The sequence below is a fragment of the Talpa occidentalis genome, unplaced genomic scaffold, assembly GCF_014898055.3.
Source record: "Talpa occidentalis isolate TD23 unplaced genomic scaffold, MPIMG_talOcc4v2.1 talOcc4.12, whole genome shotgun sequence".
NCBI lineage: Eukaryota > Metazoa > Chordata > Mammalia > Eulipotyphla > Talpidae > Talpa > Talpa occidentalis.
This window is the reverse complement of record NW_023601212.1, coordinates 83563793-83591493: the sequence shown is the minus strand read 5'-3', so window position 1 is coordinate 83591493 and position 27701 is coordinate 83563793. Positions and strand designations below refer to the sequence as shown.

Genomic DNA, 27701 nt, shown 5'->3' with positions numbered 1-27701 from the left:
CAGCTGCACTGCTTTTGTCATCATATATAGTGTTTTTGCTTTTATCTGCTTAGCCCTTATCCTTCCAGAAAGAAAATGTGACCACAGGGTAGGTTTGTTTCCCAATCATAGTAGACCCCTTTGGCCCACTTCATGCACCCAGGGATGGGCACTGACCCTGAGAGGTCAATGAGAGTCCTGGCTGGGGTTATTTGTATTGGTGGATGATGGTTGACCAGGTGTGTGTGTGTGCTTTGACTCCAGAGCTGCGCAGAAACTGTTAGATTGGATTTCCTCTTACTGCAGGCTCACAGCCTGCAAGTACTGATTCTTTTTGGGGTTTGTTCTGTTTTACTTAACTACTTTATAATTGTGGTAGAGATCACACTTGACTTGCTCTTCTTTGTCATATGTTCTGCAACCATACCAGGCTGGGTAGGTTCACAGTCGGTTCAGCAGCTTGAAAGAGAATGTTGGAGCCCTTGGCATCCCCACAGGTTTTTTAATAGTATGCAGGGGAAGCAAGCCGGCAGGGAGACAGCAACTCAGGCCCACTGCGAATCTCTAAAGCTCTTCTCTCTGGGCTTCCTCTCATAGCCATAGCTCATCCTCCCGTGGCAGCTCCCCACTGCACACCATTCTGTGTGATGCTGCCCTCCTAGCTGGTCTTTTGGCCCAGATGTGCCCGCTTACGCATGCCCACAACATACTCCAGGTAGCCACAATCAGGCAAGCACCTCCTGCATTCAAGGCCACAGGTGACAGCCACAGAGGCCAGCGGCATAAAAGCCTAAGCATCTTTATTTACCCTACATAATACTCCATATACTAGAGAGCAAGTCCTTCATTCTGTTTTTCAAAACTTTCTTGGCCTTTCCCTCATTAGTTCTTAAAAATGATCTTTACAGGGCCTCCCCGGTGGCGCAGCGGTTGAGCGCTGGGTTGCGAAGCTGCCCGCGGCCTCTGCAGCGCCGGTTCAATCCCCGGCTGCTCCCCGGCCACCGGAGGAGGGTCCCACATGGCGCGCAGACCTCTCCTGCCGCCCGCTGCTCCCCTCAGCAGTGTACTTCGGTCCTTCTGCCTGCTCTGTTCCCCGCTCTGGCTCTGGTGAATTCTCTCGCCCTCCCGCACTTCTGACTGTACCCAGTGCATGTATAAACAAACAAACAAACAAATAAATAAATAAAACATGCCTCTATTAAAAAAAAAAAAAATGATCTTTACAATGAGCTTACCAGGCTCCTTTCCCAACCCTCTTGGGATTATGATTGTGTTTAAATTTAGTCTCAAAAAATTGCCAAGAGTAGATCACTCTTTTTTTTTTATTTTTAAAGATTTATTTTATTTATACAAGAACCGGGGTACAGGCCAGATGCACGGGAGGGTGAGAGGATCCACCAGAGACAGAGTGGGGCACAGAACAGGCAGAATGATGAAATACACCACTGAGGGGAGCAGCGGATGAGACAAGAGAGGTCTTCCCCACCATGTGGGTTGCTCCGCAGCCAGTGGGGACCGAACCCACACTGCAGAGGTTGTGGACAGCTTCACAGCGCTATGCTCAACCGCATGCGCCACTAGGAAGGCCCATTGAGTAGATCACTCTTAATCCAGCTGACTGGGGCCACTTCCTGGTTACCAGAGTCGGGCTCAGTCTGTGACTTCTCTTCTCCTCCCCACAGTGCTGTGCCCAAAGCAGCATCACTGCCATGGTGGCCATTCCCAGGGCCTCATGGCTACATTTTCTCCCCTGCTATTGTCTCCTTTCTGACTTTTCTTACCAGCCTCATCCTGAATGGCAGGGGTGGTGGTGGAGGCCAAATTCCTGTTCACCATTTACCTGAGGGCTTCCAGTGTCCCAGTGTGATGGGTGGGGGGACTTCTGTGTAGAAGTTGGAGGTGTTTGTTTGATGCCTTCTCCATGGTAGGTCTGATAGCCCAACTGCAAACATAACACGCATAATAGAAGTTCCCTTTCAATCACAAAATCCAGAACTGGCACTCTTTCTCAGAGTGGTTTCCAGGGGCCTCAGTTTTTCTATCCATGGTTGCTCAGTTTTCTCACAATGAGGCCTCTAAGGTCAGTTTGCTCATTAACAGCATCAAGGACAAGGACACATGAGCTTCTGGGCCACCTCACCTGGAAAGCGACACAATTCTACCGGTTCTGTTGGAGAGTGTGAGCGGGTCATAATTTTGATTATGTCAGTAATTCTTGCTTGCAACTGGACATTTAAGATACATTGGGGCAACTCGAAATTAGATTCTGTTTCCTGTCCTAAGGTTTTTGTTTTGGGGTTCTTTGATTTCTTACTGATCTTCTAAACTGTTTTTTTAAGTCTATTCTTTTGTCGTGTGTGGATGCTGAATAATTTGTCCCACTAGCTTAGAGGTAATGTGTTCTGTGTTTCGCCAGTTATCTATGAAATCACTGGTGCCAAAAAAGAAAGATGGGGTGAGGGGGTGGAAGAAAAATACTAACTTTCGCTCACATACTGGCTGTTGGTCACGCCTTCATTGCTTCACAAAACTCATTCCAATTCTCCCTTAGCTTTCACTGTGCGCTTACGTGGAGCCTGAATAATAGCCCAAAGTCACAGTACTGGGACTTCTCAAGTCATTTCTGAGCCTGTGCCTCACTTTGATAAATATGGAAACTTAAAAACTCCTTATTCCTCCACATATCTCTATTTCATGTGCTTTCTTCTCCAGGATCCTCACCTTGTCATTCCTTGCCCCAGACTGCTACAGTCAATACTTGTTTTTTGAATGCTTTTGGCAAAAGCCACCCAGGCCTCTGTCTGTTGAACTGAAGAATCAAAGGGAAGCCTTTGTAACAATTTTACAGATAGTGCCCAACAGGTAGAACCCACACCTACAATTCTTTAAGAATAAACTCTACCATTCCCAGTGACAAACTGTACACAGAGCACAAGCTATCATCCATGGCAGGTGCACACTTAAAGCAATAACTCTTTTTTTAATGCAAGGGTGCTGCCTTCCTTTACCAAACCACTCCATGTCTATTATAAGGTTTGGACTAGATTCTAGAGTTCTGCAAGTTGATGTCAACTTTTGCCAGCCATTAGTTGTTAGTGTTGGAGGGACAAGCCCTTGCCATTTTTGGTGAAGTCACTCCCTATTGGTTCTTGAGCACTTCCTTGTTTGCTAGTACAAATAGATGTTCTATGCTCTTATTTTACTTTTTTTAATAAGCTTTTCATATGCAGGCAATCCATAAGAGAAAAAGAATGTGTTAAAACCATTCAAACTTTTCAAATAATTTACTTCAAAATGCATACTGTATATTTAATCTATAATGACAGACTAGTATGGGAAACCTTTGGAAATAGTTTGACATACATACTATGAATTTATACTTCCTACACAAAAGTATACACTCTACCAGACTTTAATTTGTTACATAGCATACTCACAATCATTTTAGAGAATGTGGGAGCAAAGTGCTTAGTAACAAAAACAGGAACCACAAATGGTTTTAATACATATACAGCATTTCATCTCAGTGGTAAAGTACTCAACTAATATAAGCCATGAGGCTAATCACTGGAAAGCAAACAAAAGTAGATATTTACATCATACATTGTCATCTAACATAGCAGTGATCCATGAATAATATAAATTAACCTAAGAATTTATGTCATGCATTATAAAAAGGCAGGTAAACCTGACAATTGTTAGGTTCCAAAGGCTAATTTCTTAGGCCTATGATGTAACAATCTAAGGAAACATATATTTTTATTTCAACCTGATTATCTAATGCTCAAATTACTTACATAAAAATTTATAGGCAATAAAAAACCTCTATATAAACACCACAAAATAAATGATTTACCTGGAGTCCACTCCTGAATTGTTTCATTCTATAAAATTATAACTTTCTATCTTCAGTTATTACTTACAGAGAGTCCTAATCTGCTGGGTTAAAATAAATTTACGCATACATTAAACAGTCCAGAGCTGGAGTGACTAGGGTTGGTTGGCTCAGTGATTCAATGACATCATCCAGGTCCCAGGTTCTTCCTATCTTTCATCTCTGTCACACTTAGATTATAATTCATTGTTGAAAAGCATAACCAGGCAGATCACATACAGACAAGGAAATGTAAAACAAAGATTTCACTTCACTGCATCACTGCTTGAATCTTTAAGGACACCTTATCCAGAATATAAACCATCAAGTATCCCCTGTATTTGTCTAAATGTCTAAAATTGGGTACTGTAGTAACTCTTAACAAATTGCTGGCAGTGAGAAAGGGATTTTCATTAATGGCTGAAACCAATCAGGATTTACCCCATCCTGTGAGTAGGAAGACACCCAAACTGCCAGAAAACAGTAGGGTGGTCACTGAGCATTTGCCACAAACCCATGTGAATGTATTCTTATTCCATTCAGGAATAGAAAGGAGTGGAGCACTATGCTTAAAAACATAGCAAATAAAAATACAGATAGTTCTTGTTACATAGTATGTGTGCTCAGTATACTTAAATGGACAAATAATAACAGAAGACAAAAGTGGAAGTATTTTAAGTATGCTTTTAACTGTATAAAGTATAATGAGTATTATAGCTGTTTCTCACAACTAGAAACTTCTATCATTACCAATTCAAAAATTTCCATGCAAATTTTTCTACTTTATGTGAAGATTTCTACCTCCTGTTGATTCAGATACAATTGAAAACACTATTTAAAAAACACTGGCTTTTTAATGGAAGATTTAGTTCACTAACAATGATCAAATACATTTATAAATGCCAGGTAAGAAAATACAAAGTATTTTATACCTACCAAACATTAATTCAATGACAATGTATATTAAGAAACAAACATGGTGTTGCTATTTAGAATGAATAATCTTACTATGTCTAACAAATTATTCTAATAAGGACACCTTTTCAGATACTATTCAGAATGAATATCCAAATCCTGTAATGCATCATCCTAAAAAAAGCAAGCCACCCCTCCCCCCATACATAAGTCCTACAATCTCAGGAACCACTCATAAATGAATTTAATGTTGCTGTATTAACTAGTTGTCCTGCTTCCATTTAAACAAGGAGTATGTTTATTTGCAACAGAGATCTTGTTTTTTTCCTACAAAAAGTTTTGACACATCAAATACATTTTAGTATTAATAATGTCCAAAGGAGTATCTTATTTTCCACATTCCTTGAGAGATTTGCCCCTTAATATGAATTCCCTGATATATAAAACAGTTTGAATCCATGCTGAAACACACATATATTCTAAATGTAAGTAAATGTTTACTCCTGTATAGCCCAGTATCCAGAGTCACATGGTTGTGTTACAATTGTGGTTGCTACCCTGTGAACTTTTAGATTACATATGATTAATGCACAATCGTTTGTCCACATTCACCTGGGGGAACTCTTATGTATGATGGGGTTTGACTTCAGGGAGGATTTCTTATTCTTTACAAGGTCTGATTTTAGAGAAGTCTTTCTACGTCATGTACATTCATATTTCCTCTCCTATGAATTCTCTGATGGCTATTGAAGGCTGATTTGTGGTAGAATTTTTTCCCACATTCATTACATTCATAGGGTTTCTCTCCTGAATGAGTTCTATAATGTACAGTGAGGTATGACATTCGAGAGAAGGCTTTACCACATTCATTACATTCGAAAGGTTTCTCTCCCGAATGAATTCGATGATGTATAGTGAGATACGACATCTGAGAGAAGAACTTTCCACACTCATAACATTCATAGGCTTTCTCTCCTGTGTGTGTTCTCTGATGTCTATTAAGGGCTGAATTCTGGCAAAAGGTCTTTCCACATTCATTACATTCATAGGGTTTCTCTCCTGAATGAATTCTATGATGTATAGTGAGGTATGACATCTGAGAGAAGAATTTTCCACATATATAACATTCATAGGGTTTCTCTCCTTTATGTATTCTCCGATGTCTACAAAGAGCTGAGTTCTGGTAGAATGTTTTTCCACATTCATTACATTCATAGGGTTTTACTCCTGAATGAGTTCTATGATGGATAGTGAGGTATGACAACTGAGAGAATAATTTTCCACACTCGTTACATTCATAAGGTTTCTCTCCTGTGTGTACTCTCTGATGTCTCATTAGGGCTGAATTCAGGTAGAAGGTTTTCCCACACTCATTACATTCATAGGGCTTCTCCCCTGAATGAGTTCTATAGTGTACAGTGAGATATGATAACCGAGAGAAAAATTTTCCACATTCATTACATTCATAGGGTTTCTCTCCTGTATGTGTCCTCTGATGTGTAGTGAGAGTAGACTTACGGCAGAAGCATTTCCCACACTCATTACATTTATAGAGTTTCACGCCTGTGTGAATCTTTTGATGGTCATTAAGTGCTGATTTCTGGGAGAAAGTTTTTCCGCAGTCATGACAAACATAGGGTCTCTCTCCTGAATGTGTTCTCTGGTGTTGTGTGAGGTGTGTCTTCTGACAAAAGGATTTTCCACAGTAACTACATTCATAGGGCTTCTCTCCTGAGTGAGTTCTCTGATGTTGAATGAGGTGTAACTTCTGGTAGAAGGTTTTTCCACATTCATTACATTCATAGGGCTTCTCCCCTGTGTGTGTTCTCTGATGCACAGTAAGGGTTCCTTTCTGGCAGAAGGATTTCCCACATTGATTACATTCGTAAGGTTTTTCTCCTGTATGAGTCCTCTGGTGTATAATAAATTTTGACTTTTTACAGAAGGATTTCCCACATGCGGTGCATTCATAGGGCTTCATTTCCATATGAGCCGTTTGGTGCACACTGAGGTTTGACATCTGGAGAAAGGCTATTTCAGAACCATTCCACTTATAGGGTTTCTCCTCCACATGATTAACAAAACCTGTATCCTTTTGAAAGGCTTTCTGGCATTCAAGATATTCAAAGGGTTTCTCCAAAATATGAATGTTCTGATAAATATTTTCTTCATTTAGAGTATAAGTTTCCCCACTTTGATTAAATTCATAAGATTTATCTCCTGAATTAGTTGTCTCAAGCTTAATATGACGAAGTGATTTCCCACATGCACTACATTCATCAGGTTTCATTCTTGCATAGCTTCCATCGCTACTAATAAATTCTGAAATAGATTTTAAACTCTTTCCACACGAGTCACATTTATAGAATATATGTTTTGAAGGAACAGGATTTGTTTCCACATTCAAAGTTTTACCAAGAACATTACCTCTCTCTTCAGTCAGGGTTTTGTTGTTGATAAATACAGTCTGCCTTGAATGTTTGTCTTCATTTTCCTGAACTCTTTCTATCAGAGCATCAACTTTCCAGACTTCTAAAAAGAAGCAAAATTAACCAAATTTTATAAATCTTATATAAATTGTGGAATGAGATTTACACACAAGAATTTCATTATGGCATAGATACTAAGGTCATGGGCAGATGAAAATAATTCCAAGTGTACTTTTTCCTTATTCTTTTGGTATGGAACACACATACACACACTCTTTCTCTCTCTCTCTTTCTTCCAGGGATGAGGTAAGGAGGAGTAGTAAATTGGCAAAAACACATGCATTTTTTATCTTTACTGCTTTGCAGGATTTTGTTCAAAACTAGGTATAGAAGATAAAATATAAACACAGAGAAATGAAAAGATTCAGGAAATTGGAATTAAGACTAACAAGGCAGATACGAAAGGACTCACAGCAAATGGGGTAAACTGACATAGGGACAAGGATTGCTGCTTTACAAGGCGGGGCAGAATACGTACCCAAGAGGGAATGGAGGATGTGTGGTCATGTTACGAAAGACTCAGTAAATCTAAGGCACTGTCACCTTATACTGAGTTTTTTATGTAGCATTTTGACTAGTCCAAATCCTCCCAAAGTATTTTGCCTTTTTTTCAGATTTCACACACCTAACTTACACCTAAATCTCCTTTTGGTTATAGTAACGGTCCTGTTACCAGGTTTCTAACTCTGTTTCTGTTTCACTTGGAAGTAGAGTCCCAGGAACATATATTTCTAGTAGGAAGTATAAAATATGTCAAGGTACACTCCATTGTTCCAAAAGTTTCAGATTTCTTAAATATGACACTTATTTAAACTGAACTCATTCTGACTGTGAAATCCTATTTGTTCCTATTTGGATGATATAGTATGAGCTTTGGCTAGAAGACCCAGGGCAAGTTATTAACTGTCCTCTGTGACAGGTTCATCCACTGATAAAATGGGGATTATATACCCACTGGGTTGCTGTTTAACTTAGGTAAATTAAAGTGCTCCAAACAGCACTTAGCACAATAGACATGTTCAAAAGTTTAATTTTTCCCATTTTCAATCTACGGACAGTTTCCTTAAACCAGTCTTGTCATTGACATAACACTGTCACTTAACTCTGAATGTTTCATATCATTTAAAATGTTAAAAATCAGATTCCTCAGGGTGTGGGGGGAAGCAAATATTGCTTAAAAATTTAAAAAAAAAAATTATTAAAAAAAATCAGATTACGGGCCTCCCCGGTGGCGCAGCAGTTGAGCGCTGGGTTGCGAAGCTGCCTGCAGCCTCTGCAGCGCCGGTTCGATCCCCGGCTGCTCCCTGGCCACCGGAGGAGGGTCCCACATGGCGCACAGACCTCTCCTGCTGCCCGCTGCTCCCTTCAGTAGTGTACTTCGGTCCTTCTGCCTGCTCTGCTCCCCGCTCTGGCTCTGGTGAATTCTCTCACCCTCCCGTGCTTCTGACTGTACCCAGTGCATGCATGCATGCATGCATGCATAAATAAATAAATAAATAAATAAATCTTAAAAAAAAAAATCAGATTCCTCAAACTTCTCCTAAAATGGTAATTTTAATTTTTATTATCTCACCAATTTTTGGATGAATTTGACTATTATATTTGCTATCATCCACATTCAATGAAACCCTATCAACCTTCTCCTCCAAAACCTACAACTTTCCTGAGTCCAATGCCAAAATATCAACAGATAAAATGTTTGGGGGGAGGGTGGGTAAGGAGTCTATGGGGGAGGCAAAGAAGTCTGATAAAGAATATTTTTTCATCACCAGCATTTACAGTATGATTCCAAACTAGGATTATACCAGTTTCCCAAAATTCCTGATCCAGAAAACCAACTTATCTGTTGAACAGTAATGAGATATAGCCAAGTAGGGATTTATTTTAGAGGAAGTTGACAAGCACTTTCCACCACATCATTTCATATCATTTTGGGAGAGAGTACAATCTAAGCCCTTGTTGCCTTATTCTAAGCCTGCTGTGGTACTCAACAATGCCTCAGTTCATTTTCAACCATAAGTTTCTGCTCTTATTGTTTTACTATTTGACTTTCCCACCTTGATCTACTCAAAGTCTTTTGGCGGGGGGGGATAGGGAGAGAGAGGATGTCCATGCTTTAAAAAGCAAGATGATTTTCCAATATTCTTTCTCTCCTCAATAAACTCCATTTCCCCTTAAAGCTGAAAATATTTACTTTCCATACAATCATTTTGGTACAAAGAGACATTTTCACATTCCATGTGAAATGCTAAGCTTTAAATTATTCTATGTATCTCTGTTCTCTTTTCTTAACCAGAACCTATCTCTTACAGAATATTAGTTTTGTATTTCCTCTGAGTTGTTCTTAATCTAAATCATATGGGTATCTTTTTTTTTTTTTTAAAGATTTATTTTTATTTATTTATACAAGCACTGGGTACAGTCAAAAGCATGGGAGGGTGAGAGAATTCACCAGAGCCAGAGTGGGGTGCAGAGCAGGCAGAAAGAGCGAAGCAGACTGCTGAGGGGAGCAGCGGGCGGCAGGAGAGGTCTGTGTGCCTTGTGGGACCCTCCTCCGGGGCCGGGGAGCAGCCGGGGATTGAACCGGCGCCGCAGAGGCTGCGGGCAGCTTCGCAACCCAGCACTCAACCACTGCGCCACCAGGGAGGCCCAATCATATGGGTATCTTTTTATTATTTACAGAACATGTAACTGAGGCATGCACATTTAGAAATATAATTACCTATATATTATTTCTGAATGGATTGTTTAGAAAATGCTTTCACCTGGCTCCTCAGATAATCAAAAGTATGTTTCTATATATACATATATATGTTTATATTTATGTCCCCATGTTCCTAAATATAGAAACAATCTATTACTATATGATATACATCATGGCTTGGAAGGAGAACATGCCCTTTTCTTTATAGAAATGTAAATCAGGGGAGGAAAAAAGCTAAAATGAAAACTATATACTGTTAGGGAAGAGATTCTTTGACCAGACCTAACTTTTTTTAAAGCATCAACACTAGGTGGAGCCAAAGTTGAAAAAGGAAGAGTGGAATACAGTGAAAGTTGGAAACTTTAAGGAGGGGTTGAAAATTTGAGCTCAGATTTAAAGAATGTGTAATCTGGGGATGTAAAGCAGACCTCAATGAAATGTAAAGCTATAGGGACAATAATCACATGAATACAACACATTTATTTAGGAATATGGGACAAAAAGAGTTTAGAAAGAGTTTTGAGAAACGAGAAAATGTTTCCAACAAATACAGGATCAATACGTGGTGATTTGTAAAGGACAAAGAACTAAAATTCCCTTTAGGAAGTAACAGGGAATTAACACAGGCTTATCCAGTGAGGCTAGTGGTAAGATTGGAAACTTCAGGTGAACACATCTTGCATAAATCCAAGAATGACAAGAGTATACTTGTTTACACTGAGACTGAGGAAGCCGAGAACATATGGAGGCTAAATGAAAACATTTCACATAATCATGGAGTGATCAGTAATACTTAGTTAGAAGCAGACATTTTTAGTGATTCCAAAGGGGTCACTCCAAAGGGGAAAACAGTATAACTCACTAACTAAAGGGAGCTAGGACAGGTAATTAGTAATTTCATTTTGTGTGAGCTCATGGTAATTTCCAGACACAACAAGAATGAAGGAGTTCTATATGCTACTGCAGAACATACTGGACTAGAAGATAGGGTGGCAATGCAACATAAAACAGAACAAACAAAAACCCTAAAGTCACCAGAACAACTAAGAAAACAAAGAAACTCCAAAGGTAGAAGCAGATCCTTTAGAAACACTCCTAGTGTGGGGAGGAGGATAAATGAATCGCACTCATTCTGTACATCACAATTACTGAGTACCTTTTATGATGAGACATCATTCAAGGCACTGGGAACATAACAGTAAACAAGCAACAAGATGAATGAGCATTTGGGAAAGAGACTCAGAGATTGTGACACCCAACTTAAGAAGGCAGGATCTCAGAGTGACCAGCACCAGTGTGCAGGACAGGAGAGGTGAACTGAATTTACTGGTTTAGGCATAAGATGGGGTTAGGAATCTGACCTCAAAAGAAAGAGAAGGGAAAAGTAAAACTGGTGATAAAAACAAGTCTGAGGCATTTCACATTAAAAACATAAGAAAAAAAAAGTAAGAACACAAGAGTCACTTAAGCTACTTGATAATAAGGAATGCCTAGAAACCAAAAGAATCTATGATAATGGGTTACTCAGAAGGCTAAAAAGAGCACAAAAGGCCAAGGTTCAAGAGAGAGAAGTGACTGGATTTTGGTTCTGAGTAGAGGTAAGCATGGGAAGCTCTACAAACAAGTTTTTCTGGAGAAGGAAGAAGTCTTTGAGACACATGTATTAATACATACAAGTAATTTTTCTTCAGTCACTTCTAAAGGTTTGGGACCATTAAAAATTTCCTGGAAAAACACTTCCAAGTTACCAGTCTCCTCACTGCCTCTGCTAACACACCTGGATAATTCTGAAGTAGGAATTTTCCTTCTACTATCCATGGCTCTTCTCCTTGCTCCAGCTTGATGATAACTTCCGGTTTGATAATGTGACACCCTGTTAATAAAAAATGAAAGAGAACTTGAACTTGGCTGTTGGGATTCCAGATCTGTGTTGTATGAAGAAAGTGCTGCCTTACAAGCTATACCACAGAAGCACCCATCTGTGTTGTATCAGATTAGAACTTTTCACTGGGGAGATAAAGACATATGCCCTGCCTGGTGCCCCAAACAGATTACTCACACTTGTCCCAAAGTTTAAGTCAGTAAATCTAAGAGAAATCCCATGTATTTTATCAGGTGAAAAAGCAAGCTTTCCTCACCCACGGAAACTAGATGGTTGTAGTTCTCCAGCATCACATCCCTATATATTGTCCTCTGCTCAGGATCCAGCTGCTGCCATTCCTCCTGGGTGAAGTCCACAGCCACATCCTTGAATGACACTGGCCCCTGTAATGGCACCATTAGTGGAATTGGGTGATATGGAGATTACACGGACAAGAGCTTATGAAGCTCATTGGTAAAGTTAACTATAAACACTGTAACCTTTTTTATTGCAGATTGTGGGAAAATAAACATCAGAAATGAGTTCATTCAGCTTACACCAAAAAAAGAAAATACTGTGTGTACACTGTGAACCTGAAATAATTCTAGCTACTGGGGACACTAATCCAGCAGATATAGTCCCTGGCCCCCAGAAGCACAGGCCTGAGGGACACTCATGGAAACCAGGATGCAATTGCTCCTTCATTTTGCTTCTGAACATTTACAATGCTGGTTCTCATTTTACCTCCTCCCAGTTGCTCCTTCTCAGTCTCCTTTGCTGGCTCCTCTCCTCCCAGTCATCTAAGGTTAGTGTCTATGGTCCTTTACTCTCTGTACTCACTGTTTTGATGGTGATCCCATCTAGCCTCATGGCTCTAATTACCACCTACATGTCAACATTTCCCTAATTTGTATCACCAGTCCAGACTATTACCCTAAACGCCAGACACATGTTCCAGATTTCAAACTCAACATGGCTGAAACAACTGCTGGTTCTGAACAAACCTTACAGCTTACAGAAGGAGCCAACCTGTGACATTTGCCACTACTACCAAAGTAGCAAGCAAGCCAGGAAACATACAACCCAGTTTTGCACTTTTCTGCAGGGGTAAGTCCACAGCAGGTCTGAATATGGCTGGTATGTGAAATGTCAATAATGGCATGTTTCAATTACCCCTAAATCTCAGCTGGGGAACTGTGAAGCCCTTTTTCTTCCCATTTAGCATTCTAGAAGAAGAGGAGCATATTTCCAAAGAGGGGAAGAAACAAACAGATCTAGAAAATGCCCCAAACCCTATTTTTTAATGTGTCTTTGAATAGGGCATTCCACTCAGAAATACTTATACCAGTCATTGTCACTGTTTCCTTTACTATCATTACCTCCAAACCAAAGCTGTAACGGCACCTATCCCATAATACAATTTGGTAAATGAGCAACTCTACAGAAAAGCACTTAATTCTTTGGACATGAATACGTACTTCTCAATGATAATCTATTATTATCCTTGTTTACTGTGTATCTTATCATTCTTTCCACAATAGAGCAGAAAGTAACCAGAAGATATAGTAGTCAAGTTTAAACAACTAAAGGTTTATGTAATTTCCAAGAAAGGACTGTAAAACAGTGTTGGTATGCTAACAATCAGAAAGGTTCAGATGATTTGAACAAAACGTGGAGAAGTAGTGCTATGGAAGGAAAAGGCCATACCATCCTCGGGTCATTTGAGATAATGACAAACCCCTGACATAGACTGAAAACTCTATTATGGTTTTTGTTTTTTTCATATGTAGAACACTAAATAACCACAGGATGGGGCCTGCTGGCAGGATTCTCTGAGATGCTGGTCACTTGACCCCTTAGTGCAGCGATGTCCAGGGACCAGCCTCTGAGGGCCTGGGAAAGCAGAGGGCCCAATTACTGATGGAACTGTGGTGGAAGAAGAGGACCCATCCACCTCCTACTAATCCTACCCAGGCAGCTCTCAAGGGCAGCAGTAGCCCTGGAAGCTATGCCCAAATTTCATTCAGACATCACTAGCCCCAGATGGCCACCCTGACAAAGGAAGACCACACTGCATCACTCTTGAGTGCTGACCAATAACTTCTGCGTCACTTTTTAGAAAAGTAAGCCTACTTTCACTTATTCAAGTTTTGTCTCTTTTTAGTTTATCTGCCAAGTTGAATCTACTACTTTTGGTATTTATCAACACATTGATTATACAATGGGTAAAACCAGGACAAATCACTCAAAAGAGGAGGAGAAATGTGAAAAAGACATCATCAATTCAGGATTCAGGAACATTCCAGGAAAGAAACGCATACAAGTTAAGAGTGTATTATAAATTGAAACACAGTAAGTTAATAAAATGATACCACCACATCCATGACCACAATAAATGCAAATTAACAAAATCTCCATTTTAAACCCAAATCTTTCTTGTGTTAAACACGGGGTTAAGCACCGCACTATGAAGCAATATGCAGTCTCTGCAGTTTGATCCCCCACCGGCCAAAGAGCAGCAGACCTCTCCTGTCTCACCCGCTGCTCCCTTCAGCAGTGTATTTTAGTCAGTCTGCCTGTTCTGTTCCCCACTCTGTCTCTGGTGAATCCTCTCAACTCCCCCTGCATCTCTGGCCTGCACCCCAGCTCTTATATGTATAAATAAACAAATCTTTAAAATAAAAAAAAACCTATTTCAGGTACACTATCTTTACAACAACATACGCAGAAATAAGTGTATAATCTCATTCAAACTTCCAAACTTTTATGTAATGTATTTGTTTTTATCTATGTCTTTTCCACTAGTCTGAGGGATTTCCCTAAAAAAGAATATTTCACTTGGTTTGGAATCCCAGAGCCTAGGAGAAAGCTCATGTTTCAGAATCAGTGAGTGAATGCTTACTTCAAGAGGGACGCTGGCTGAAGGGAAGCTGTGTTTTGGAGTCCATAAAGGCAAGTTGATCTGTCAGTTAGGGTTCTATGTATTGAAAGTCATTACCAAATGCAAGAGAGCAGGGGACCAGATTCTGATGGAGTCTAATTTTAATGCAGACACAGAATAATGCGCATCTTATTCTAACTTCTGGTTTTAGACTTGTAATTTCACACAATGTGCCATTTGTGGGTACTTTATAATTGCTTGTAACTTTGCCTTATTAAAAAAAAAGTACAATAAAAATTAGTTTGTTATTTGTAATGCATATAAAATACATTCAGTATTGCTACTTGAAAATGGCATTATCATGAATGTTTCCTTTTAGTGATGGGGTTTAAGTAACTTGCTCAAGTTCACTTTTATGTATAAAAGAGGGAGAGATTGCATTGTTCTTCCTTTAGCTTAAAACACCCACTTTGCAAACATTTAAAATTTTAAGTATGTGGGTTTCAGAAATCTAGATAACAGTCTGTAACCAATCAGAGTTACAGATATTTAGGGATTTTAGGTTGGTTTCAAAAGACAAGGGAACAATCCAAGATGTATGTCTTAAAAGATCACCCAGTACAGGTCATATTCTGAGACAGCTTTGTAATAGAGAACTCAGATTTGGGTCACATATTTTCACACAAGTCAGAATGCTGGCAATGAGAATACACCTGTGAATGTCTCCATGAACACCCCTAAAGCCAGGTTGACTACACACAATGCCAGCTCACTCACTGCTCTGGAGGGTGCATTTCACATTCCCCATGCCTTTGAGATTCCTTCATGACAGGGCTGAGAAGGCTAAAAGCCCTGGATTCCATTAGTGAAAACAGAAGGAAAGTATCCCTCAGAGGATTGGAAATAAAAAAGACCCAAGAGGACTTTACCAAATGGGCTGTGCTGTGTTACAGCTGCTTCCGTGTGTCAGAGATCTATCTCACAAGCTGCTTCTGTGTGTCAGAGATCTATTTCACAAGCACTGCTGAGAACCTAACAACAGCTGAAGAACAGCAACAGCCCTACTGGGACCCAAGATCACAGTTATTTGGTCACCCTCTCCTTAAAACTTCATTCCCTTGGCTTCTGAACTTCGCCCTCCAGGTTCTCTCTTGCCTTACTGTAGCCCCGCTCACTCCCTTCTCAGCCATTCATCACATGGATGAGCCCCAGCTGATCTTGTGCTTTCACAGCATCCACATGCAGACATCCAGCCCAGGCTCAGCCCCTGACCCCAGATATACACATCTGCCTTCTTGCTATCTGTATTTGCAATTGCAAGAGATCAAATTTAAAACACCAAAACCAAATCCTCATTTCAATGTCACGAGAATCTCATTTTTCTAGTCACTCCAGGAACTTTCCACATGGAGGCCACATGGTGTAATTAACATTTTAAGAAAAACACTCAATGTGGAAAGTTCATGTGAAATAGTAGAGCAAAGAAATCATAGCCTAGAAAGGAAGTTTCTGTTACAGTCCGGGAGGAAGACATCAGCTATTATAAAGGTAGCAAGGACAGGATGAAGGGGAAGGAATAGAAACAAACCTAGTAACTGAATGGCATAACAGGATGGAGTTGTTTAGACTGAATCCCATTTTTCTGGTCAGGGTGGCAGGCTGAGTGGTAGAACAGTGAACCACTAGGAAGAAGAGCAGAAGGTATAGATGGGGGGTTGCAAACTATTACTTTTGGATCTGTTGGCTCTATTGAACTTGAGATGTACTCTAGACAAACTCCATGGAGACAATGGCAGGTGACTGATAGAGGTATCTGGTTTACATGGGAGAAGGACAGCAGTCAGTTCAAGGCATGGACAGGAGATATCAGATATAAAAGAGCCAAGGGTGGAAGAACAGCACATATAGAGGCAGAAGGAATAATCAAAGTTGGAGAAAAGAAGGAAAGGTCTGTCACAGAATCCAACAGAAGATTCTGCAGATAGGAAAGACCTCGAGTGGCACAAAGCCAGGCACTTCTCTGCCAGGCCAACCCCTCAGATTACATGTAATTTGTACTGGGTCAGGCTCAGGGGAGGAGCAGGCGCAGAACCAAGCCTTAGGATAAAATATGCACAGTCTGTTGTACAACCCAAATAGACTAGCAGAGAGAAATGTTCAGGGAATCCTTCCTAAAGGATGACAAAAGCCATTCCTCCGGCTGCTCCTCATTTCATCCCTGATGGAGAAGTAGAAACAATTGCCCATGAGACAACAATGTAACAGAGTATTTGTCTTTTTTTTGTGAAGAACATCAAAGACAGAAGCATACTTTGGCTCTGAAAGATCATGCAACCCATATTTATGAACATAACAGCAATGCTTGTGCTCATCTGCTGCTCTATGTTTTGTCTGACCACATCTTTTATCAATTTCTACTTTCCACTCAATATTTAAACTGTTGTTCACCTCCTAAGATGTGTTATATAAGAAAGCAGAGAAACTCACCAGGGATTTATTCATTTTTTGATGCTCTTGGAAAAATGTGAAGGACTGTGGAAGTGGAGGCAGACCTGGGGAAGGAAATGCAAGCATGAGGTTGAGTGGACCAGCTTTGTGAAGGAAGTAGTCTCCTGCATAAGAACCTACCCAGAAAATTCTATGAAAGACACCATATGAGAGGCTGTCCCTTTAAACAGTCAAAAAGAACTGGAATAAGTAGGAAACACCCACCCATAAATTTCTAATTCTCATATGACTGAGTGTTGACTGAACGGATACATTATGTCATTAGTGAAAGAATATCGAATCCTACTGATATAATCTGTCACCATTAAATTTTAAGATAAAAAAAGGAACTCTGTTACCTATCTTCTTGCTAATTCTTTTAACTACTTAAGATCAGAAAATACACAGGATGCTCTGAGTAAGAGATACACTCAGGCATGGCTCAGTCTTCAAATTACTTGTACCACCTTGAGTGTGCTCCTCAAAAGTATCTTCAATTAAGAAACTTAATGTAATTATAATACAACGGAGAGAACGCTGGCCCGGGAGTCTGCGTCCTGTTAGCAATTCCACGTACACACCTGGTGACATTGGCTAAGTCACTTCCCCTCTCAGGCTCAATCTCTCCCTCTGTCAACCCAGAGAGCAGGCGATAACCATTGCAGACTTACCCTACACTACATTGTGTGAGCCCGCAAAGGCAGAACATTTAGATCAGACAACAAAGGGGCTGATGGAGCCACTTTGACAATCTGGAAAGGCCAAGAGGAGAAAGGGGTGCCGGGTGTGGAGGAAGTGGCCAGAATGTCCGAGGTGGAGGCTGGTGACCCCTAAGCCACCAAGAAACCTTTGATTCACAGGTCCCAAGGGAGGGCATTCTGGGGCGATCGGCCTCCGTGGCGCAATCCGATCCCTCGGATCTGAGGGAAAGCGGTCAAACCCTCCCTGTCGCACACTCCCACATCCTCGGCGCGGGACAAGCCCCCCACCCCCAGCCCTGCACATTTCCGGCGGGAAGATCCCGAACTGCCTCCTGCACAACAAATTCAAGACCTACCTTCCCAGAACTAGTCGCCTCTGCACCAAGGCTCCCGGGAAGCCGCAGCTCTCCCCGCTCGTTGCTGCTGCAGAATCACCGCCTCTCCACCTCCCCAATCCTCCCCAATTCCCGAGGAGTCGGCTCTGGGCCTACGGGACAAACTCACTTCAGGCGAAGGTCCCTCTGGGGCCCAAATCTGCCTCCAGGGGACCTCACCGGGCCGCGCGCCTCGATCAGGCTCCGCCGCCACTCCGTGCGGCCCCTCTGGCCCAGCGCGCGGGTTCCAGGGCTCGCGTTCGGGGGTCCCCGCTCGAGCCTCCGACTGGCCCAAGTGAGCCCTAGCCCGCACGGTCTTGCGCCCGTTGGTTCCAGTCCGGCCGCACGTCCAGCAGCTCCGCAGACCCTGGGATCCTCGCTCGCCGGAGGCCAGCGTCTGGGAACGAGGGCGAATGGTGACCTGGACACCGACAGGAAGCGGAGCGGCGCAGAGGCAGTGCGCGTGCGCGAACACGCACGCCGCCCGAGGTGCACATGCGCAGGAGGACAACGGAAGGCTGCTCCGGGTGAGGGCGCCGCTGTAGTTTGACAAATACCAGGACTCTATTTCCCATGAGTCTACGCGGCGCATATCAGGGAAGGTCTAAAACGTCTGTGTCCGCCACCTGTGGCTGTTAAGAGGCGCTGAGCGATGGGATTGGCCGGGACGCGATTTCCTGTTAGTCTTGAGTCCAGTTAGGGTGAAGAGAACCGTGAGTCCGTATGTCTGGTCCTTTGCTCTGGAGATCTTTCGGGTTCCAGCTGAAGCGCCCCTAAAGCCAGGACTGGGCAAGGAAAGGGTCTATCATGTTCCCTGAAGCACTGGGCCTTGCTCTAAAATACCGGGGTACAATAAATGCCCAACCACGACATAAAATAGCATCCACGGGCATGGAGTTTCCCCGAGGAAGAAAAAAAAACTAGCAATCTTAGCTCCTCTAGATCGGACAACGAATGCGCAAAATCTGTTAGAAAAATCAGAAAGCACATACAAACCGAAGGAGGAAACACATACCTGGGATCTTACCTCTCAAAATGGCTTCTGTTTATATTAGTTTGAAATGACATTTTTCAAAGATGGGTCACAGGCACAATGATTAATCACTATTTTTCGTGAAATAAAATAACCCTATTATTGGTCAATTGTTTCTTAAAAGCTGGGGTGGGGATTAAAAATAAAATCTGCAAACCCAGAAAATGCTCTCCACAACCGTAGAAATAAAACAGTATTGTTGAATTAACCATTAAACCAGACTGTGTTGCAAGTCACACGAACCACTGGTGAGAATAGAGATGAGCGCCATCTTTTATTATGACCTGGTGGATACAATCATTAGATCCATCCGTACATGTTCTCAAGATAAGTGATCGCTTGTCTCATGTGGAAGGACATGATCGCATCATTTGGTGAATATATATTCTTCCATAGTTCATCCTAAATTGCCTGGTAATCTGGGAGGCCATCTGATAGTTAATTGCCTTTATCTGAAGGAAAAAGAAATATTTTTCCTATGCATCTTTAGGAAAGCAGAGAATTACAACCTCAGAGCAAGGTGCCTAGCCTAAATTCCCTTTGGTGATACAAAGGAACATTAACTGCACTAAGATTTACATTTCAAAGAGTCGGTTGTCAGGTACTTAGGAAAAACAGGCCTGGATTGTAATGTTGTTTTGGAGTTTTGGTTGCTAAATTTGGATAATTATTTCGAATTTGAAAGTGACTGGAGATTCTACAATGGGCTGAATTTCCATATCTTTACCTTTGGGGTCTGTTGGGCTCAATCTCCATATCTTTATTTTTTTTTAAAGATTTATTTATTTATGCATGTAAGAGCTGGGGTACAGGCCAGAGATGTGGGGGCTAAGAGGATTCATCAGAGACAGAGCGGGAAATAGACCAGGCTGACTGACTGAAATACACTGCCGAGGGGAGCCATGGGCAAGACAGGAGAGGTCTGCATTGCCATGTGGGTTTCTCTCTGGCTGGGGATTGAACTCATGCAGCAGAGGCTGTGGATTGCTTCATAGTGTGGTGCTTAACCCCTTGCGCCACCAGGGAGGCCCAATCTCCATATCTTTAGACCATGCCTAGGGATACTAGTGGATACCAGTATCAACCGACCAGGCCTCGGGATACTAGTTTCTGCAACTCTGTCCATGGTTATGTTACTCTATTCTGCCCCCACCTCCTTGTATGAGCCTGGTTTCTGGTCTCGTGGTGCCTCCTTTAGTTTTTTCTATTTTTGTCTTCCATCAGTAATGACGACCTGAGACTTATTTAGCTTTTAAAGAGATTTAGGTACATATGATAAAGGCAGAGGGGTTTACTTATATTACAATTTTTCTTGAGGAAATGCTCTAAAAAAGGGAGAGGAGAAAAGGTGTCTTTCACTTTTGACAATAAGGAAAATGCAAACCTTTTTTTTTTTCTTAATCCACTCAATGCAAATAACAATGTTCAAGAGCACGATGCATTTTAGCTTAAATACATAATTTCACAAGAAAATGTAAGTGATAACTCCATTTATGCAACTTACATACAGATCCAAAAAGATTTTTAAAACAAAATTACAAGATAAAATAGTGTGAACAGAGAACTGGGTGGGGTGTACTCTTGAAGATCAAACCCCATACAATCCAGCAGCACATTTTCCCTGGGGGATAAATGTTAAGTTGGGTGGACAGTATTTCCAGGGTGTCTGCATGATGTCTATCAAGTTAAGTAGCCTCTGTGATTAAGTTTTCTCAGCTGTCCTTAGAGACTCCTCATTCTAGGTCATTGGTAGAAGATAGCTGATCCTGTCAAGGGTCAACATAGTGGGTGAAACATCTGACCCCACTGTGTGCCTCCTTGAGAAAACAGGGCATCCCTTCCCCCCAAAAGCTCAAGACCTCCAACAGAAAACTGACTCAGAACTTTCTACTGTGTTCCTCCAGCTCAGTTCACCAAAGTAGGTGTGTTGGATGCTGTAGTGGAGAAGGTCCTTCTCCAGAAGTTGGAAGAAACCTGGATGAGATTACTGAGTCGGGAACCAAGATGGGGCAACAGATTCAGGTAAGGAAGGGGAAAACTGGACCCTGGAATCAAGGTTTCCAGATGTGTACTTGTTCCAAGCCTTCTGATTCTGGGAAGGAGTGAAAAGGCATCACGCTGGGAAGACTTTCCAGACTGGGTGCAGATGGGGACGCATCAGGAAACCCAGGCTTCTCTTGCTCTCAATAATCGCCCTTTGACTTGGCCAGCTCTCTGTTTCTTGGTTTCCTTATCTAACAAAAAGAGGGACTAAGAAGAAATCATACCCCATCTGCCTTTTGTGTCCCTTTAGAGCCCTTTATTAACAAGGTTTAACATTATTGTGGTTAGTGAAGAAAAATTAACAAGACCCAACTCAAAAAGGGTTGTTACAGGACAGGGAGAGGGGCACACCAGTCCCCACAAACCTGCCTGCTCTAAATAGGTTTTGCCATCCTCCACATCAGCACAAAACATATGAGACTTTAATGGGAGGGAACTTTAATGCAATTAGGAAACAATACAGGAAAGGCAAAGAATATAGTTTCTAAATCAAGTACCCAAAGTTACCTGTACCCTTGTGGGTAAAAGTCCACCCAAGCAGGATTGGCCCAGAGCAAGGCCTCAAAGTCTGCCACAAGTCTAAAGCATCTTCCAGTGGGGACCCACAGAAAAGGATCAGAAACCACCACACAAGTCTGGAAGGAAAAGAGCAAAATCAAAATCAAGACAAAAACCGCCATTGTTACCTCTCCATGAGTCTCTAACCCACATCTGTTTCAACCAGTCCACGACCAAAAGGCAAGTGTAGTTTCTTCACGTGTCTCTCGGTTCCATGTGCTTCCTCCAGGTCTCCTTCTGGCTTCCCATCCTGCTTCCTTCCTTCCTCAACCTCCTCTGCAGCTTCTTCTCTCTCTCAGCTCCACCTTTCTTTTGGGTGGGGCAAGAAACCTGGAGCCTCCGCCTTTCCTGGAGACCTCCCTGTTACAATTAACAAGGTTTAACATTATTGTGGTTAGTGAAGAAAAATTTACAAGAACCAACTCAAAAAGGGAGAATTTGGAGCTAAGAGGGAATAAATTAATAAAAGTCCTCTCTCCATCACTAGATAGGTAGGTAGATAGATACATACACATATGTATTATAGCTATATGGTTATACTCACCATTTTTCTGTGTATCTATCTATCTAAAGAGAGAGCAAGGAGGAAGAGATATATTATTTTGAGAATATTCAAAAATTTAATTCCTAAGACTGAGATTGTTATTGCTGAACTTAATAAAATTGTCAGGCATTGCCAATTGCTCTCCAGATCATTGCACCAATAAAACAAATGATACTCATCTCCCCTCATATAAACTAAATTCTTCTATATATTTGTTTTCAATCTGAAACAATGGTAATATTTATTCTTCATTCTTTGGCATCAGTTTTGAAAGTATTTTTTATTGGAATGAATTTCACAAACATAAAAATAATCATTTTAAAGTGAAGACTCAGTGGCATTTAGTAGATTTACTTATTTATTTATTTTTTAAAAAGATTTATTTACTCATGCATATAAGAACCAGGCCACAGGCCAGAGGCGAGGGAGGGTGAGAGGATTCACCAGAGACAGAGTGGGGAACAGAACAGGCAGAATGACAGAAATACACTGCTGAGTGGAGCAGCGGGCGAGACAGGAGAGGTCTACCACGCCATGTGGGTATCTCCCGAACTGGCCAGGACTGAACCCTCACTGCAGAGGCTGCAGACAGCCTCGCAGAGCTGCGCTCAACCACCTGTGCCACCAGGGAGGCCCAGCATTTAATAGATTTATTAATAGATTTATAGATTTATTACGTGCAATTGTCTTCCCTGTCTAGTCAAAACACTTTCATCACTCAAAAAAATAAACATTCCCATTAAGTAATTACTCCTCATTTCCTTTTCTTGCTAGTTCCTGGAAACCACAAATCTGCTTTCTGTTTCTATGGTTTTAACTGTCCTGAATATTTCATAAAAATGGAATTATGAATACATAACTTTTGTTGTCTTACCTCTTTCATTTAGCATGTTTTTGGCAGGCCCTCACCTTATAGCATGTATCAGCACTGAGTAATATTCCATTGGGTGTGTATACCACAATTTGTTTATCTACTGATGGGTCTTTGGGTTGTTTCCACCTTTTAGTTATATTGAATAGTACTGTTATTAATATTTGCATACAAGTATTTGTTTGAACACCTGTTTTCAATTCCTTTGGGTATATACCTAGGAATTGCTGGATCACACTGTAATTCCATGTTTAATTTTTTGAGTCAATACCAAGCTGTTTTCTATGGTGCAGCACCATTATAGATTCTAAGCAATATAAGAGAGAATACTGCTAATGTTTCTCACTTTGACAGTTTACATCATATAATACTTTTTAAATATCAATTCATTCTTTAAAGCAGATATCTTTTAGACAACCTCAGGAAAATATTTGGGGCAGACTAAAAAAAAAGCTAGCATTCTAAATGCCAACATCTTTGGATCATTTCCTAGAGTGATGGAAATGATTTAGAAATCTCAGTAGCTCACGGATAGGAAGGCTCTGTCCTTGAGCTCCCTGCATTCACAATAGGTATGTAGGTAGATATGTCCCTTAGGGCTGAAAGAGCGGCCCATCAGGAATGCTGGCGCCTGTCATGCCAGGATTCAGGTCCCTTCAGCTCATGCCAGAAATGAATTACTCTGCCCTGAAAATTAAACTCAAGATTTCCATTCCTTACTCACTGACAGAAATAGTTTGCCTAACTTCATCCAAAATAAGAGAAACATAAAGAGAAATTCTTATACAGCTTAAAAAAATGAGTGAATATTTTTGGCAAAAAAACACCACAAATAAGGAAAAAGCTCAATAGAAATATAGTAATATTTTCTGGAGGGTCTTCTCACACTTTCCATGCAATAACCTACAGAATTTGTGAGTTGGATACCACTGTCATCCCTGTTTTAAAAGTGAGGAAACCAAGTTCTAGAAAATAATCAAAGCTTGGTCATGGACACATGAATTGTAGACTAGTATGTCTTCTACAAAGTTCCAGGCATATCTAGCAACTCAAGTTAATTCAGTCCCTCTTGCCTTTGTTCCAGGTTTTAGTTAATTCACCAAATGTTGGGATGCCCAAATGTTGGCATATTGGCATCTAGATCTAGGTTGTACTTTCAGAGCTTAAAAGTGTGTTCTTTCCTTATAGGTCAAACATCTTCAGAATCTATGTGTGCATAGATTGCCTAGAAAAAATTTAACTACATGAGTCAGTAAAGTTTTCTAATGCTTTTGATGTGTAAAATTTCTGAATGAGTTGAATAATTAATTCATCCTCCCTCACAGAGTCTTAGATCATGCTTGAGTTGAAAATTTGGACAAGTGGATGATATCCAAGATCTACAAAAAGCACATTCAAATTAACAACAGCAACAACAAACTCAACCAAAAAATGAACAGAAGAGTGAAACAGAAAGAAAACATACAGATAGCCAACAGACACGGGGGAACATGCTTATTATCACTTACATCAAGGAAATGCAAATAAAAACCACAATGAGAAAATATGTCACATCTATGAGAATGGCCCATCTCAAAAAGACCAGAAACAAGTATTGGTGAGGATGTGGAGAAAAAAGAACCCTCCACATTGTTGATGGAAATGTAGATTGGCCCAGCCCCTATAGAAAACAGTATAGATGTGTCTCAAAATATTAAGAGTAGATCTACCATATGATCCAGCAATTCCACTTCTAGGTGTCTACCCCAAGAACGCAAACACACTATTCCAAGGGATATTTGCACTCCTGTGTTCACTGTAACACTGTTTACAATAGCCAAGTGATGGAAACAATCTAAGTACCCTGAGACAGATGAGTGGATGAAGATGTGGTTACATACACAGAGAGTACAAAACAAACCCTTGAAATCTGGTTGTAGAATTTAGGCTACTGGATGGAGGGGGGAAAGCAATGTGCGGAGGGGGCCCAGTGGCCTATGGCAGAAGACTCTGGGTGCCTTGGTGGTGGGTGTGGTGTGGTAACATACATCTAAGAGGTGCGACCCTATACCTCTGCACACAGAGGTATTTGCAAAGCACTTCTGTCTCACTCCATTGGCGTTTTGGCAGCATAACTACAGCCATTGGCATATGAAACTGCATCTGTAGGAGGAAGAGAGGTGAAAGCCCCACTTTTGGACAATGTTCAAATATATCTTCAGATGGGCACTGCCTGATTGTTGTGTGTGGAGAAAAAGTGTTTTCTGCACCTGTTCTCCCAGGTGCTCCACACTTCACAGAAGACACATTTTCTGTCTTAAAAATGTTTCTTTCCACTTAGATTTTTTTTGTGCATGTGTTATGTTTTTCATAGGATGCACAAATGATAGTGAAATTTCTGGGTTAAGAGGGCTATACTTGCTCAAAAGTTTGAAATATATGGGCCTCCCTGGTGGCGCAGGGGGTTAAGACACAACCTATGAAGCTGTCTGCAGCCACTGCAGCAACCCACATGGTGCAGCAGACCTCTCCTAACTCACCAGCTGCTCCGCTCAGCAGTATATTTCAGTTAGTCCACATGTTCTGCTCCCCACTCTGTCTCTGGTGAATTCTCTCACCCTCTGCACCTCTGCCCTGTACCCCAGTTCTTGTACGCATAAATAAATAAATATTTTTAAAAAATTGATATGTAGACTAGAGGTTCCTAACTGAAATTGAGGGGATGAAGTGCCTGGGCTTTAATCCACAGACTCCCTGAAATTGAAGTGTGTGTTCGCACATGTGCAGTTGTCTGTGGTTCTCAAAAGAGGCCTGAGGGTAGAGGGCATGTGCCATCCTGAGTACAGAATCTGGAACATATTGTTGGGAAACAATGAGTAGGAAAGTTTTGCCAAATTGGGTGTTTTTAATGTAACAAGTTAATGTACCTGGTTGTTGTTGTTTTAACATACCTACCTATCTGTAGTTGGTTCTTAGCATTTCCGCTTACCCCAGACTCCCTCATCACTCTCCTTCCTTTCCTACCAGACTGTGCTGTGAACTAGGAATGGGAAGGAGGGAGAGAATCCAGCATGTTTCAAGTTTAGAATGGAGAGAACACAGCACCCTCTGGAGAGGGGTAGAGCGACTTGAATTCCTTGAGGCTAGTTTTGGAGGGTGGTCAGAGGTTGGGTCAGAAGGCAATACTGTTCACCCTGATTCCCTGGAGAAGTCACACATCAGGCTGGCAGTTATGAATGTTTTTCTTCAAATTGGTTGCTAGGTTCGAATGACCAATGACATCACAGAGTTCCGACCTCCCTGATTGGAAGGACCAAACTCCGTGGTGCTTGATGGCTGAGATGGACAACAGCATCTTCTTGGAGCTTGCCCCCTACTTCTAGCTTCTCCCCTGCCTGGAGAAGGGATAACAGGCTATATTCAGCCAAAATCTGGAAGAGGAGTTTGGACAGATCTGGGTCTAGGTTTCGTGGAAGGGAAGAAAGAGTTTGGGAAAAATCATGGCCAATTGTCAACCGTGTTCCCAGTCTCAGGAACAGAGCCCCAGTTCCTCAGGGTACCTCCTGGAGATGGTGATAGAGGAAGATAGTCCAGGACCGCCAGGTGAGGGAGCTGGAGGGAGAAGAGATTTGAGAGAGTTGACAGAGTCAGGAAGGAGCACCGGAGGTGACTGTGTATGAAAGAAAGGAGCAATTCAGAACGCCAGGGATTACAGGAGATAGAGGATCCAGGACAAGACTATCCCCATGGAAGGAAAACCTTGAAGCGAGGAATAAGGGTTTGGAGTTGACATCCAAGGATGAGAAAAGGGAAGAGTAGAAACAAGTGGAGGTTTCCTTTTTTCCTCTCCCCAATGGGAGAAATTCCTCCTAATGAGTAAGAGGATTTAAACAGGATGAAACAATGGCAAAATGAAGGGATCAAATCAGCAGAGAAAGATGGAAAGACAGCTTGGGGCAAGGCCAGTAGTTTATGTGATGGCGAGACTGGGAGAGGCTTGGATTTGGGGGAGGAGGAGAAGGTGGAGTGGGAGTGGGCCTTGGTGACCAATGTTTGAATTCCAAAGACAGAAATTTCCTACTGGCTTCTTTACTCAGTCCCCTGGGTGGATCCCAGCCCCCAGCCACAGTCTCCAGGCTGGAGGAAGAAGAGAGAGTGGCCAGCAGCTTTGGAGGAGGAGGAGGAGCTAGCCAAGGAGACAGCCCCTGAGGCTCAGGACACCTGGGTGGTGGAGACACTGCATGGGCTCAAGATGAAGCTGAAGAGACAGTGGGTGTCTTCTGTGCTGCCTGTGTACCACGAGGTCTTCAGCAAGTTGCTAGGTAGGTACAGCCCCTGAGAGGACCCTCCAGTTCTATTCTTTTTTTTCTTTTTTTAAGAAGAAACTTCCAGGGACTATACTTTCCAG

At 41.6% G+C, this 27701-nt stretch overlaps 2 protein-coding genes across 9 annotated transcripts in view; one reads left to right on the top strand and one right to left on the bottom strand.

Moving 5' to 3' along the window:
• Positions 1 to 1335: 1335 nt before the first annotated feature.
• On the bottom strand, positions 1336 to 18692 carry ZNF12 (zinc finger protein 12). 2 transcript variants are annotated; one of them, XM_037507100.2, is made up of 5 exons: positions 18248 to 18692; positions 17191 to 17255; positions 12100 to 12226; positions 11739 to 11834; positions 1336 to 7300 (listed from the first exon to the last, which is right to left on the bottom strand). In XM_037507100.2, exons 2-5 carry the CDS (start codon positions 17203 to 17205, stop codon positions 5451 to 5453), a joined length of 2088 nt encoding a protein of 695 aa, XP_037362997.1. In that variant the 5' UTR covers positions 17206 to 17255; positions 18248 to 18692; the 3' UTR covers positions 1336 to 5450. The 2 variants fall into 2 exon arrangements, with proteins under 2 accessions (XP_037362997.1, XP_037362998.1); XM_037507101.2 differs by having other exon boundaries at positions 18396 to 18692.
• A 79-nt stretch (positions 18693 to 18771) lies between these two features.
• LOC119241669 (speedy protein E4-like) overlaps positions 18772 to 27701 on the top strand; it is a 12796-nt gene continuing 3866 nt past the window's right edge. For 4 of the 7 annotated variants that reach the window (XM_054693704.1, XM_054693698.1, XM_054693702.1 and 1 more), the window contains exons 1-4: positions 18783 to 18978; positions 21203 to 21320; positions 26556 to 26896; positions 27391 to 27615. In XM_054693704.1, the coding sequence (XP_054549679.1) occupies positions 26794 to 26896; positions 27391 to 27615 (328 nt within the window). In that variant the 5' untranslated portion in view covers positions 18783 to 18978; positions 21203 to 21320; positions 26556 to 26793. Of the gene's footprint in view, positions 18987 to 19497; positions 19673 to 21202; positions 21321 to 26555; positions 26897 to 27390; positions 27616 to 27701 lie in introns of those variants that run through there. The other 3 variants (XM_054693700.1, XM_054693699.1, XM_054693701.1) reach the window with 3 other exon arrangements.